This window comes from Rhineura floridana, chromosome 21, assembly GCF_030035675.1.
Source record: "Rhineura floridana isolate rRhiFlo1 chromosome 21, rRhiFlo1.hap2, whole genome shotgun sequence".
In the NCBI taxonomy this organism is placed as follows: Eukaryota; Metazoa; Chordata; class Lepidosauria; order Squamata; family Rhineuridae; genus Rhineura; species Rhineura floridana.
In genome coordinates, this window is record NC_084500.1 from 4,332,596 (window position 1) to 4,347,031 (window position 14,436).

Consider the following 14,436-nt stretch of genomic DNA (forward strand, 5'->3'; position numbering starts at 1 on the left):
AAAACGGGAAAAGGAGTCACTCCAAAATGAGAGTAGGGTAGCAGCTCGATGAAACGTTTCATCCTTTGTATTTGGATAAGAAACAAACTGGAACCCTGTTTCTGAGAGCTTGTCTGTATGAATTTCTGCCTGAGCTTTCCTGAATGTCTAAAAAATGGATTTGGTCAAGGAAAGAGTGAACGGGTCAGTCTATTTCCAGTCTTTTGCATGTGTCTTTTTCATAATTTTATTTCCTCCTGTTTCTGTATCAACCAGTAATTTAAATACTCACACATTCTTTTTGCACATATTTTTTCCACAAAATATGCATTGTTGTATGCATTTATACAAAACAGATAAAATGTGTGCAAAATTGCATATTTTATACATGCATTTTAAGCAAAAATGTGCATTTGTATACACATTTGGGTACATTTTTTTTTCAGCCAAGAGCAATATCATAAAATCTGAAGAAATGCAAAACCCAAAGAATAGCTACGCTCTATTCCACATATTATTCCAGGAAGTGCAAATCATGTTGGCTTGCTTAAAAATGCAAACCAAATGAAATCCTCACACACCCCTAGGTCAGGCACCCTCCACAGCATTAGAGAGAACTCACCTCCTTCATTTCCTGGATCTGGTTTTGATCAAACATAGAGACTACATTGGAGCCACCCCCTTCCTTCTTGTGTCTTGCCATTTTGGGGGCCTACAGATTAAAAAACAAGAATAATCATACGAGGAAGACCATTTATATTCCGCCACCTTCACCGTCAAGAGTGGCTGGTCTGAATGGTGCAAAACGCCGTAGATCTGAACTGATATAATGGTGAGAAGCAAAGTTAGACTGAAATCCTCTACCGCATTTTTAAAAAGCCACATTGGAGGAGGAAAAACGTCATGTTTAATTCAAGGGTTGCTGACGTGGTGCCCACGGGCACAATGCTACCCTTGAGATCCTCCCCTGGTCCCTGTCATATGTTAATACGTTTCAGATATAGATTCAACAAAATACAAATAAAACCAGCAGCAGCAACAGAAATTCCAATGACCAACACTCCCCACCCGTCCCCATAAGCTTGGGCAAAGCAGTACATCTTCACCTGCTGATGAAATGACACCAATGCCGTCCTAAGACACATCTCAGGGATGAAGTCAAGGTAACTTGAGTAGGATAATAAGGAAGTTTTGTTGAAGGGCGCAGGTATTAGGGGACACGATTATGACCCTTAACCTATATAGCACCTAGCATCCAATGCAGATTCCAGGACTTGCCTCCATCATGGGCTGAGCAAGTGCAGCTATTCAGCCCCACACTCTAGCCTCAGAGAGCCTGTTTCAGAGGAACTGTTGCCAGGAAAGACCAAGGATGAGGCCAAGAAGTATTGCCTGAATAAGCCTGGCACTGGGTAACTTCTGTTCCTGTATTAGACCTGCGTTTGATTTTATTTAGGGAATGTTTTGTAAGCTGCTTTGAGAGCTTCATGAGGACTGTAAAGCATGGTATAAATGTTCTAAATTGTTGGGAGTAAAGCACCAACACATGTTACAAGTGCCTGAACTGGGGGGGGGGGAATAGACAGAAAGGTTCCTCTAAAGTGCTTCCTGTTTTTGCAGGCTTTGCTCCTCCCCTTCCTCCCTTCCTGCCATTGTCCTCAGTTAGAAATGGCTCTCTGAATGGAAGCTGTGGGGCTGCACATGTGACTCTTTAATAAACTTTGTGTTTCTTTATTCTTTCAACTAAACAGAACAGTTATTTCTGCAATCCACTGCAATATATATATAATGAAAACGCTAACGTAAATAAACAAATGAATAAATAAATATAACTACAGATTTACAATATACTATTTACATAGGTGTTTATTAAACTGTTTTTACCCCATCTTTCAGACTTCAATCCACTTAACCTGGGGTTAAGCCCTGTTGAATTTAACGGGGCTTACTTTTATTATCATCATCATCATCTTTATTATTATTATTATTATTATTATTATTATTATTATCCCACCTTTTCCCCAGAACTGGGACTCAAGGCGGCTTACAAAAACTACAACAAATACAGCTGAAACCATATAAGTAAAACATACAGAAAGTTATAATTAAACTTTAAGTTAATTTAACTTAATTAAGTTATAAGTTAACTTTAAGTTAATTAAAGTTAAGTTATTAATTAAGCTATAATAAGTTATAATTAAAATGAAATCAAACTATCTGTAGAATTAAAACAATTTAAAACAACAATTAAACACACACACACACACAAAAATAAAATTCAGTAAAACAGCACCCTGTTAATAGCCCTTGCAGTCAGTTAAAGCCCATTGGGTTAGAAAAGACTTCACCTGCCAATGAAAGGACAACAGGGGGTAGGTATATTAGTAGGTATATATACCAGTGGGGGAGGACGTGGTGGCCCTCCAGACGTTGCTAGACTTCTGCTCCCATAGTCTTTGACCACTGGCCATGCTAGCTGCTTGGACTGATGGGAGTTGGAGTCCAACAACATCCAGAGGAACACCAGTTCCTCATTCCTGCTGTACAAGACTGTGCTGGTTGGTCTAATAACACTCCCAAGGTAGCTAAGAATGAAGAAGCAATGGTATATCCAAGGTCAGGGATACTTCAGAGTAGACCCATTGAAATTAGTGGACATGACTTAGCTCCATTAATTTTGGTGGCTTCACTCTGAGTAGACCTTCGTTTGATACAACCCTGTACACCAATACTCATATTACTTATTACTTTTTTTTTTTTTTAAAAACACCATATATTACAGTTAAGCAGCCAAACACAGCAGCATATGATCAGCCATAGTTAAGCCCAATGCATGCTCTGAAAATGCCAGGACTTTACTATCCACTGGAAAGTGTGAAGAGAAGAAGCCAAACGGGCCTTCTGAAGAGCATTCCAAAGTTTAGCCACCACTACCAAGAAGGCCCTGTATTTATATCCCGCCCTTCCTCCCAGAAGGATAACAACAACAACCAACAACACTCTAGAAGCACCTTGTTGGAAGAAGCAACAGTCTTTAATTAATACTCACTGTACTGAGAGAGGAAAAGAGCCACTAAAGAGTTAATGTATCTAGGAAGTGAAATAGCCTTCCTGAGTTGTGAGTTCAGTTTCTCTTTTCCCCTTTCCTGTTTGCCGTCTGCTGTAACAAGAAATGGTTCATGTTGTTAAAGTAAAAGAACCTGTTTAAAACCTTACAGCCGAGTCTGCAACAGACCTCTGTGTGGATAGTGTCATTATATAGCTTCAGCACTAGGTGGCACTGGACCTGATTATACCTGGGTGGAGTTTTCTTGTTGCTGTTTGAGAGACACAATGAAGTTCTTATCTAACTTTCTGACTGGTGGGTCCTCTAAGCCAGGGACAGACACCTTTTCCCCCCTTGTTGCATTCCCTCAGTACTCTGTCAGGGGGTACATGCCAGTAGTGACTCGGGCCAGAGTCAAAAGTGGACAGAGTTAGACCTAAAGTTGGACACTCCCACTCCCTTTCCTCTCTCTCTTTCTACCACCCTCTCTCTCTCCCCCTCCCTCCCTCTCCTTTCTCTCTCATTCTTTCTGACATCCCCAGGGCCAGAGCTAGGCATGAGTGGGCCCTCGGGCACCAACCCACGCACCCCATGCAGCTGGCACAAGCTTAATTAGGCCTGGCCATTCAGCCTCCCGTGTTGCCACAACATCAAGCTAGCATGCTGTGTGTGCCCGCACTGATGTGGCAACGTGGGAGATGGGGCAGCCGGGCCGATTTCAGCCCATGCCAGCTGCATTGGGGGAGGGGTTCTCTGGAAGGGTGGAGCTCCTGATCCACAGCAGCATTTTGTCATAGGCTGCGATTTGTGGCGCATGTCAACCCCTTATCCCAGGCTACAAATCACAATGCTGGCGCGGATCGCGGCATTCCACCCTCCCAGCCCCATCGTATGGATTTAAGCAAGGGCCTTTCTGAGCCTTAGGGGCCCTCGGGCCCGGGCCCAACCTGGCCACCCACTGGCACCAGGCCCACATCTCTCTCTATCTCTCTCCCTCCCTCTCTCTCTCTCTTTCTGTCATCCTCTTTTCCACCTCCTGATTCCCCCTCCTTACCTGACATGACAAGAGTCTCAGGGTGCCCACTCTACTCTTAGCAAGACAACATCCACATGCAAACCACAGGAAACCCTTAACGGACCCAGAATTCTGTCTCCCTTCATTGCAACTGACCTGAAATTTTTTTAAAGGGTTCTGCAAGGCTGTTCATTTTGAAAGTTGCATTTTAAAAAAAATAAAAACCCACACTTAAAAATAAATAAATCAGCGTGCGAAGATGAAACGAAAAGCTGGCCCGAAGATGCGTCATCCTAGCTAAGGGTTTTGTTTGTTGTTTTCTCTGCAAGGATTCTTTACATTTCTCTTGGCAGCCAGAGTGAGGAGGTCAGCATAAAAATGAGGGGAGTGAACTGAGCATGAATCAGCATCGCCATCCAGGGCAAGGTAAGATCTGAGGGTGTGTGTGTGTGTGTGTGTTTGCAAGAAATGCAAAAGCAGGATCTGCAAGGGACATTCTCAGTGTCCAGACGCTTCTGAAAAGGCAGAACTAGAGTTTGAGCGCAACAGCACCCTCCCTTCTTGTGGTCTCCAGAAGCTGGTATTCTGAGGCATTCAGCCTTTGACCGTGGAGGTAGAACATAGACATTGTGAGGAGTAGCCTTGGATAGCCATCTCCTCCATGAACACGTCTAATCCTCTTTAAAGCGATCCAAGTTTAAATCCAGCCTGGAGGTTACCAGTGCGTGGATAACAGTGGTCAGGCTATCCCGGTCCAGGAACGGCCGCATCTGTCTTACCAGCTGAAATTGGTAAAAGGCACTCCTGGTTGCTGAGGTCACCTGGGCCTCTAGTGACAAAGATTGATCCAGCAGCACCCCCGGATTAAGGATCTGCTCTTTCATCTAAGCAACTTCTTCAGGTGTGATCCCATGAGTTAAGGTCACATTTCTGGAAGAATGTGGTTCAGAGAATTATCTGTGACTAAGGTTTATGACCAATTCAGATGTAATTATATGGCCCATTTGCTACCTGGCCAAGTTCAAGGTTTTAGTTTTGGTGTACAGAGCCCTATACAGCTTGGGACCAGGATACCTGAAAGACCACCTTATCCCTTATATACCCAGTCGATCACTGCGCTCTGCAGGTGAGGGCCTCCTGCAGATACCATCTTATCGGGAGGTCTATTCTGCATAACATAGGAAACGGACCTTTAGTGTGGCAGCACCTACCTTGTGGAATTCCCTCCCCTTAAATATTAGATAGGCGCCATCTCTGTTATCTTTTCAGCACCTATTGAAGACCTTCCTCTTTCAACAAGACCTTATCCCAGTCTGCGTCTGTGTTGGAATTGCTTTTTAATATGTTTCTAAGCCTTTAAAAAAATATGTGTTTTTAACCTTTTTTTAAGATGTCTTCTAAGCTTTTTAAAAAAATGTTTTTAAAGATGTTTTGTTTTAATAATTGGGTGTTAGAACAAATTCAGCCAGAACTGTCACTAGAAGCTAAAATGATGAAACTGAGACTATCATACTTTGGACACATCATGAGAAGACGTGATTCACTAGAAAAGACAATAATGCTGGGAAAAACAGAAGGGAGTAGAAAAAGAGGAAGGCCAAACAAGAGATGGGTTGATTCCATAAAGGAAGCCTGAACTGACAAGATCTGAACAGGGTGGTTCATGGCAGATGCTATTGGAGGTCACTGATTCATAGGGTCGCCATAAGTTGTAATCGACTTGGAGGCACATAACAACAACAAAGTGTTTTCAGTACTTTTGTTTGCCGTCATGGGCTCCTGCTGGGAGGAAGGGCGGGATATAAATCAAATAATAAATACTAGATAAATAAGTAATATTTTCACTTGCAGACATCCATACGTTACATGCATATCCAGACAACAAGAAATGTGGGGGGGGGGGGGAAAGGGCACTGTTTTGGTATTTTCAGTTCCTACAGCAGCCAATCAAGAGATGAAAGCCATCCAAGTTGGGTATAAGAGGCCCAGCCCCCCTCTGGCCCTCTGTATCTCAAGCCATGCACCAAAGGGCCACTCCTTAAAAAGAGCGGCCCCTAGGCAGCCGCCTCGACGGACAGACCCACTGACATCTCTGCTCTTCCCTCCCACAGGATTCCACTTGAATCCGGTGTGCTGCAGTCTTTTCATCCTCTCCTTTTATGGACGGCATTCCATACCTCTGATCGGTTTTTTTGTTAAAAAAAAAAAAATCTCCCTTTTCCAGTTCTGCTATAATTAGATGATTAATCCAAGCTTATGTCTCAGTTTATGATGTCATGGCAGATGCCAATGGAATGACGCTTGGGGGATTCAAGAGCAGGAAAGGGTTTTGCGTTTGGGTTCTTTGCAGCACAGAGCTCTTTGATTTCTTGGGAGGTGGGAGGGGAGTTCACTGCACCCATTTGGGAGAGGGACTGTGCTCACTGTCAGGGAGCAGGCCACTGTCCACCAGGATGGAAGCTCATCATCTGTCGTGCGGGCACTGGCAGAAAAAGATAAGCTGGAGCCCTAACATAGGAGGCTGCCTTATACAGTACTGAATCAGACCCACTGGTCCATCGAGATCAGTATTGTCTACACTGACTGGCAACAGCTCTCCAGGCTTTCAGACAGGGGCTCTCTCCCAGTCCTAAGTGGAGATGCCATTGGGAAGATTGAACCTGGGACCTTCTGCACGCAAGGCAGATGCTCTACCCCTGAGCTATGGCTGCTTCCCCATTAACATCACCGATTAGGAAGGGTTATACACGATTAGGAAGGGTTACACATGGCAACAAGGGAGAGGGCCTTCTCAGTGGTGGCCCCCAAATTCTGGAATGATCTCTCTGATGAGGTGCACCTGGCGCCAACCCTGTTATCTTTTTGGCGCCAGGTCAAGGCTTTCCTCTTCTCCCAGGCATTTGAACAGCATTTGAATAGCATGTGTTTTTAACTTGCTTATCGGTTTTTATGGGTTTTAATGGTTTAAATTTGTGTACTTGTTTTTAAGGTTCTTACCCATTGTAAACTGCCCAGAGAGCTTCAGCTATGGGGTGGTATATAAATGCAATAAATAAAATTAATAATGTATACCATTTTGAGTCATTTCCATTTGGAAAAAAGCTGAGGAATGGGGGGGGGGACATAACCCAAGCGTAGAAATTGGGCATGCTGTAGAGAATGTGAACAGAGAGACCTTTTCTCCCTGTCTCATAACTAGGGATGGACAGATTTGTTAATTTCAGTTCTCGCCACTTCTCATTTTTCCAATCTCAAATTGAGTTCCTCACATTTGTGCAGCAATTTCTGCAGCAAATCATGAAAACCCACCTGTGGTTGGGTGCAAATTTCTCCTAATAAACGCAGTTCTTTGTATGCAATTTTGACTAATGTGCACATTTTTGCAGGTGATTTGTCCCTAATATGGTGCACTTTTTGTATGTTACGTTCATGAATATATTTATTTGGATGCACACTTTCCCTTAATACTTGCATTTTGGTAAGCATTTTTTGGTTAGATAACCGTATTGCAAACTTCATTGGCATGACACCTCTGAAACTATAAGTTCTATAGGTTATCCTTTCCAACAGCCCTTTATAAATCCTGCATGGCTCCACTATGACTCAGGGGACCATCCAACTGCACATTCTTAATTAGAACTGGGGGCACAGCACTCCTGGGTGGCTCCCCCCCCCAAAAATGATCAAAATCACACACACACACAAATCCCATAGCTAAACCTCCCTTCTGTCCCCCACGCTCATGCCTTTAAATTTCTGCTTGCTGAATAACCCCTTTTGTACTGTTTTTAAAATTATGTAAGTTGAATTCAATGTTTAAATAAGTTGAATTACAGTAACTTGGAAAGAATATCTCCCACAAGAGCTTGCATGTTGCAGAAGAGTATCAGATCATTTTTCTCAGACTTTTAAAATGCAGCAGCATAATAAACTGGAGGGTAAGCCCAAGTTTTATTGCAATAATTTTGAAATATTAGGGATTGGTCTTTTATGTTCTTAAACGGCATTTTTAAAAACATATTTTAAAGAATTCATTCTTTGACCCCACGCACAAGGAGGTGCCCTTCAACTAGAGGCCACTGATGAAGACTTTTGGCAGATTACTTGAAACACATCTTTTGTAACCCCTTTCTGGATTTCAAGGTTTCGGACTATCACACCTTTGGATTCCTTTGCTGTGCTGTAATTAATATTTATAAGACGTTTTCTGTCGGCACAGCCAGATATTTCAGCCATAGGCCTATTTTTTGGTAACATGTTTAAATGTTTGTATACCTACGTGATAGAAATACATTATGTTCATTTTAGACCTTGACTTTATTGATGTATTGGAGCAGAAGAGATTCATTCCAGCTTCTTCCACAACTTTCCAGAGCGGAGAAGTTTTGACTCCTCCCCAAGAGCCGGGGAGTCTGAAGGCCTGCCTTTTGCTAGTGATTGTGTTTCTAGTGGTGTTTGTGGGTTGTGCAAATTTCTCTCTCTTCCTTCTCCTCAGCATTCAGGGCTGCCGCAGTTCCCTGCTTTGCAACTATTATTGTCTGACAATAGAGCTTTGTCTCTAGTCATCCCTTGAAAGTAGCACTACAGAAAGAGCTGAAGTCACCATGCTATAAAACCTCAGTAATATTTGTAAATCCTTTAAGACATCGTAAAGTGTGAGAGGCAGCGGGGAGCTAGGGGGATGGAAAGCCTCCCTGCAGAGTTAATTTTGCATAATTACATATACACTTCTCTCTGATTAATAAAGAACTATCATTTCCTTATGTGTATAGACGTCCTCAGGTTGCTTTCATTATATGGGGTGAGGTGGATCTTCCCCCTACTTTTTGCCATTTTAAACGTGTCCGATGATTCCCTGCGACTGCGTGTGCTTCAGGAAATATTTTCTAAAGAACAAAATATTCTTATTTTTTTATTACTATTACTATTAGTACATTTTATCCCCCTTTTCCATTTAAAAACAACAAAAGCGTCTTACAAAGCAAAACAACTACCCAAGATTTTAAAAAATGCAAATTTAAAGCAGTCAACGTGAGTAAAACCTTTAAAAGGCAGCACTAAAACACGCATTCAAAAATAATATTTTAACTGTTTAGCAGCACAATCCAAAACCAGGATCTGCTGTGATTACAGCATTTGGATTCAGCAGATCTTAGGCTTTCCCAGGCTTACACCAGGGTAAGTTCCTCTCTGCAACTCAGCCAGAGCTATTCTGGCTCAGCCAGGGCTCAGCCGACAGACCTTAAACTGGCATAATTAACACTAGCATGAGCCCCCAAAACAGGGGTACTCAGGGTGTGTTGCAGGGGCGGGACAGGGCAAGGACAGACGTACATCTGTTCCAAACCCTGTTCTGTTTGGTCATGTGACCTAGTCCTCAAAACTCAGGCCCACACTCACCTGCCGGCTCAGCTGGAATTGGCCCCTCCCACAGTAAGAGTTTGGTAGGCTGGCATAAGTTACATCAGCATAAATTATGCCAGCTTCCTATAATCAGGATTGCTCTGTAAAGCATCTGACCCTAATCAATCCTTAAAAGCAGCAGATCACACAGTAAATGCTTTGCGGAAGTTTTCCAGAGATTTTCAGCAGTAGTCTAAAAATGAGTCAGTGGTGTCTAGTGGTTGCAGTCCCATACCAGGACCAGGGCAACCCAGGTGCAAACACACCCTCAAACATGAAGCTCAGTGAGCAAACTTGAGCCAGTCACTTTCTGTCAGCCTAACATACCTCACAGGGTTGATTTTTAAAATTATTGTTGTTGTTATTTCTTGAATTTATATCCAATCCTTTCTCCCAAAGGAGCCCAGGCCGGCAAACATAATAAAAATGAACAAGAAAAAGAAAAGCATTCTAAAAACTGTTAAAGCGTTCTAAAACACAGTCACAGTTAGAAACATGCTAAACACAGTCACAGTTAGAAACATGCTAAACACAGTCACAGTTAGAAACATGCTAAACACAGTCACAGTTAGAAACATGCTAAACACAGTCACAGTTAGAAACATGCTAAACGCAGTCACAGTTAAAAGCATTGGGGAGGGAGAATATGTATGACTTGAGCCTGTTGGAGGAAAAGTAGGATATAAATAAATGATACAAATGGTAAGACAGGGAACTTTAAGGAAATGCTGGCACCTGACAAGGCTACAGAGTGCAGACCACGATGATTTGCAGAATGAATGGAAAGACTCACAAGTAGGGGTGGGTGAATTTGTCCATTTTGGTTTTTCTCGATTTCTCCTATTTCCACTCTCTGCATCTCCATATAAGTCTGCATTTTATTGATTTTTTAAGAAAGGGCTCATGAAAATTAATCAGCATTTATTGTGCAAATATACACATTTGATATGCTATTTTGCCTAACGTACACATTTCTGCAAAACAATTTCTGTGAATACAATGCATATTTGTATATTATTTTCCACTAATATATGTATCTATGTGTATGCTTTCCACTAGTATATGCATTTTGTACACCTTACGTGTCTGGAGGACTGCATCGCAGAAGTTTGCAGAAGTGCAAATATGGACGGATGGCTCATATTGTTTCAGTTCCCACTTTGTTTTGGAAAGTGCAAATGTTTGTCTTTAAATGCGAACTGAATCGAATTCCTCATCCATTCTTACTCACAAGCACTCCTTGGCCCTTGAAAGTAAGTTAAGTGCAACAACAACCAACAAAAATCCTTACGCTCCACCCCAAGAACTTCACCTAATTTTTCTCTTCCCTTTGATTCAAATGTCATTTCTTTTCTCGGTAGTTGCCGGAGAATAATTAAACAACTGGAGGAGACATTTTTGGCACAGCCCTAAGAAGGGACGCTCAAAGGAATTCTTGTGAAAAGAAAATAAAGGTGATGCCAGGGGTCCCCAAATTTTGGTTCATGGGTTTCACTTAGGTGGTCCATGGCATGTCTGCATTAAATATTCATATTGATTTGTAACTGTGTTTGCATTACTTCTTGTATCCTCAAAACTGCCTTTTGTTGTAATGCCAGTTGAATTTTATGGAATGCAAAGTGTTATACAATAAAATGCAAGACAATAAATAAAAGAAACATGCAATTCAAAATCATACAGCACCTAGCACAGGATGTTACAATGGCTGCATCAGGCAGGAAAATCATTAAGAGGTCTGCCAAGACTGTCAGCAATTTTTGAGTGGTCGGGGGGGGCATTTGGGAACCCCTGGGTCATGGAAACTTAAATGTAAAGATAAACTCACTTTGTCTCCTAGGAAAGAAAGCAAGAAACCTGCCATGCTGAAGTTCTTCACCGTCGCTCTCAATCCGTCCGCCAACCGATACAATGCCTATTGTTCCTCTATATATAGCATCATTTGGGAATAAAAATATGCTCGCTCCAAATTTAGACCACAGGAGTGAGATTGGAGAAAGGCAGCAACTGGACCTCAGTGCCATTCCAGACATTTCATCGCCATTGGTAACTTCACTTCCATAGGATTAGTACCTTCCCAAGAACACCGACTCTGTTCAGAGGAGTTGTGAAAATGAAATTCCACATCAACAAGACAGAAAGATGGGGAGTATTTTGACACCTGACACTGAATGAGACAGTAGGCCACTTCAGGTCTTCAGTGTACTATGGATAGGATCCACTGGCCAGTGCCGCTTCAAAAGCATTCCATTGACCTACCAGGCAGTATCAATTTGAGTTTGTTCTTTGTCTGTTATTCATTACTTATACTGGTCCAATTTTTTTCCTCCCCCCAAATATCAATATTAATATCAATATTTTGAAAGAAATGATTGATATTTTGAAAGGAGTTATCAATATTTTGTAAGAAATTATTAGTATTTCAAAGGAAATTATTGATATTTTGACAGAAACTATAAATAGTTTGAAAAGAATTATCAATATTTTGAAGGGAAAGGGGTTTGATCTCCTCCACCCCCACCCCCACTATATTAGGCAATTATAGGCTTGGCTTGCTTCCTCCCCACTTGGAGCTTGGATTATTCTGTGTTTGAGCGAGAGCTGTACTGTACTGTGAGCTGTACTGTGGTGCGAGTAAAATTAATAAAAGAACAATATATTCAAGAGAATATCCAAGGGGGGGAAATCTGTTGTCATGGAAAGTCACTGAAGTTCAGAGCAAACTGGATCCCTCTGCAAAGATAGAGAATATGGGCTCCTTCGAATTATCCAAATGACTGACAGATTAAATAAAAACCCTTCCTTCCCCTGACCCTTTCAGGCCTTTTCCCCACCCTCTTTCCTTCCCCATCTAGAGCAGAGCTTGGAAGTAACTCGTTAGAAATAATGAGTTACTTGTAATTTGTTACAATTTTGCATAACAAGTGGGTAACTTAGTTACATTTTGTATGTAGCAGAACGAGTGGTAATTTCATTACTTTTGAGCTGCAAATGTAACTTTTTTGCGTTACATTTGGACGTTACTGGGGGGGAAAGCAGGGGAAATCATCTGCTGCTGTGATTGGTGGAATGGTGGAGGAAAGATATGTGCCTCAAACTGGGCTTCTGCACTGTTTACCTCTTCCCTCGTGCTCTATGGAGGCACGAGGGAGGAAGTGGAGAGTCAGACAGAGCTGGAGGGCAAGGAGGAGTAGAAGGCAGAAGCAGCAGAATGGAAGTGAAGAGCTGTGGAGGTGAGTGTATGTGTTACCCTTTCCAGCCTACTCTCCCTGCCCCCCCGCTCGTCCTGCCTCCCTCAGCCTACTTGCCCGCACCTTCTGCTCTTCCTGGCACCCCCTGCTTGTCCTTGCATCCCCTCCACTTGTCCTTGCATCCCCTCCGCTTGTCCTTGCATCCTCTTTGCATCCCCTCCGCTTGTCCTTGCACCCTCTTTGCATCCCCGCCGCTTGTCCTTGCACCCTCTTTGCATCTCCGCCGCTTGTCCTTGCACCCTCTTTGCATCTCCGCCGCTTGTCCTTGCACCCTCTTTGCATCCCCACCGCTTGTCCTTGCACCCTCTTTGCATCCCCGCCGCTTGTCCTTGCACCCTCTTTGCATCCCCGCCGCTTGTCCTTGCACCCTCTTTGCATCCCCTCCGCTTGTCCTTGCACCCTCTTTGCATCCCCTCCGCTTGTCCTTGCACCCCTCCAGAGAGGGTGAAAATTGGGAACTGGCAAGAGACTAGGAGGTAGGTGCAGTCTCATACTTCTGTTTGTGTGTTTTGCTTCAGTTATGTGCCTCTCATAGAGCGACTGTCACTAGGCAGCAAGAGATGACTACCCCAAGCAACTAATTTGGGGCACCATGCAACAAATTATTAGCTATTTTAATTTTTGGTTGTTGTATATTTACTGTCAGGAAGAGGTACTTGTGAGATTTTCTGCCTCAAATGCCACCATAACTTTTCAAGCTATGGTACTATGACCTTGACTTGGGGGAAGGGCACCATTTGCTCTCCTGCTTCAAGTAGCAAAGTGTCTTGGGCTACACCTGCTTGCAGTCATTTCACATACTGGACAACTAACATGGCTTTTTGGTGAAGGGCAAGAGAGAATAAGACTGTTATCTCAAAAACAGTTGTGCTTGAGGAAAATATGGCAAACTTATGTAGAACTGAACTTTTCTGCAATAATATAGACATTTGCATAGGGTATTTTTTTCTACTCATGGAATATTAAATCTTTAAGTCCTAAATCCTTTGTCATCCCCTCCCCCTTGTGCACACCCTTTACACTGTCTTTCTCCCTATGCATGTAGGTCAAAATGACAACTGGTGTAGTTCGGGAATTAACAGAACGAGAGCTGAATTACAACTCAAAAAAGAACTTCCCTGCTGGTGTCTGCTACTGATGTGGGGGGCATTTTGTTAGGGAGAAGTGATGAGAGGGGGTAATTTGCTGCTGAAACTTTTTATCTGCAACCCCTTCCCTGGCCACTTTTCCCTAGCTGATGGAGGTCAATAAGGAAAAACATGGGGCATTGCACTGGTAAAGTGGCAAGCATGGAAAACAGCCCCTTCCATCTATCTCCTGCTTCACCTACCCAAATGCACCCCAGCAAATGCTTTGCACATTGACAGCACACATTTAGTTGGTTTTCTGGTATTTGCTGCTGAAAGCGTAGTTCCATGCTGGGTGCAGCTGGGACATTCTGAGTTCATATCTTACCACAGCCATGAACTCGCTGGATGACCTTCTGGCCACACCCACGCCAGACATTTATGCCACTTTAAACAGTCATGACTTCCCCCAAAGAATCCTGGCAAGTGTAGTTTGTGACAGGTGCTGAGTGTTATTAGGAGACTCCTATTCTCCCGACAGAGCTCCAATGTCCAGAGTGGTTTAACAGTCAGCCCCTCTTCTCAGACAATTCTGTGGCTGGAGTTCTGTGGGGGGAATTGGCCTGTCAGGTGTGCTTTAACTTGGATTCCTGCATTGAGCAGGGGTGTGGACTCAAT

General features: G+C 43.0%; 1 protein-coding gene across 3 annotated transcripts in view; it reads right to left on the minus strand.

The window, feature by feature from the left end:
- The window catches only part of MYL10 (myosin light chain 10), a 36,582-nt gene extending 25,110 nt beyond the window's left edge, over positions 1 to 11,472 (minus strand). The window contains exons 1-2 of one of the 3 annotated variants that reach the window (XM_061604732.1): positions 11,269 to 11,472; positions 602 to 691 (exon numbers count right to left, since the gene is read on the minus strand). In XM_061604732.1, the coding sequence (XP_061460716.1) occupies positions 602 to 691; positions 11,269 to 11,304 (126 nt within the window). In that variant the 5' untranslated portion in view covers positions 11,305 to 11,472. Of the gene's footprint in view, positions 1 to 601; positions 692 to 1,085; positions 1,149 to 3,028; positions 3,123 to 11,268 lie in introns of those variants that run through there. The other 2 variants (XM_061604733.1, XM_061604731.1) reach the window with 2 other exon arrangements.
- Positions 11,473 to 14,436: the final 2,964 nt, after the last annotated feature.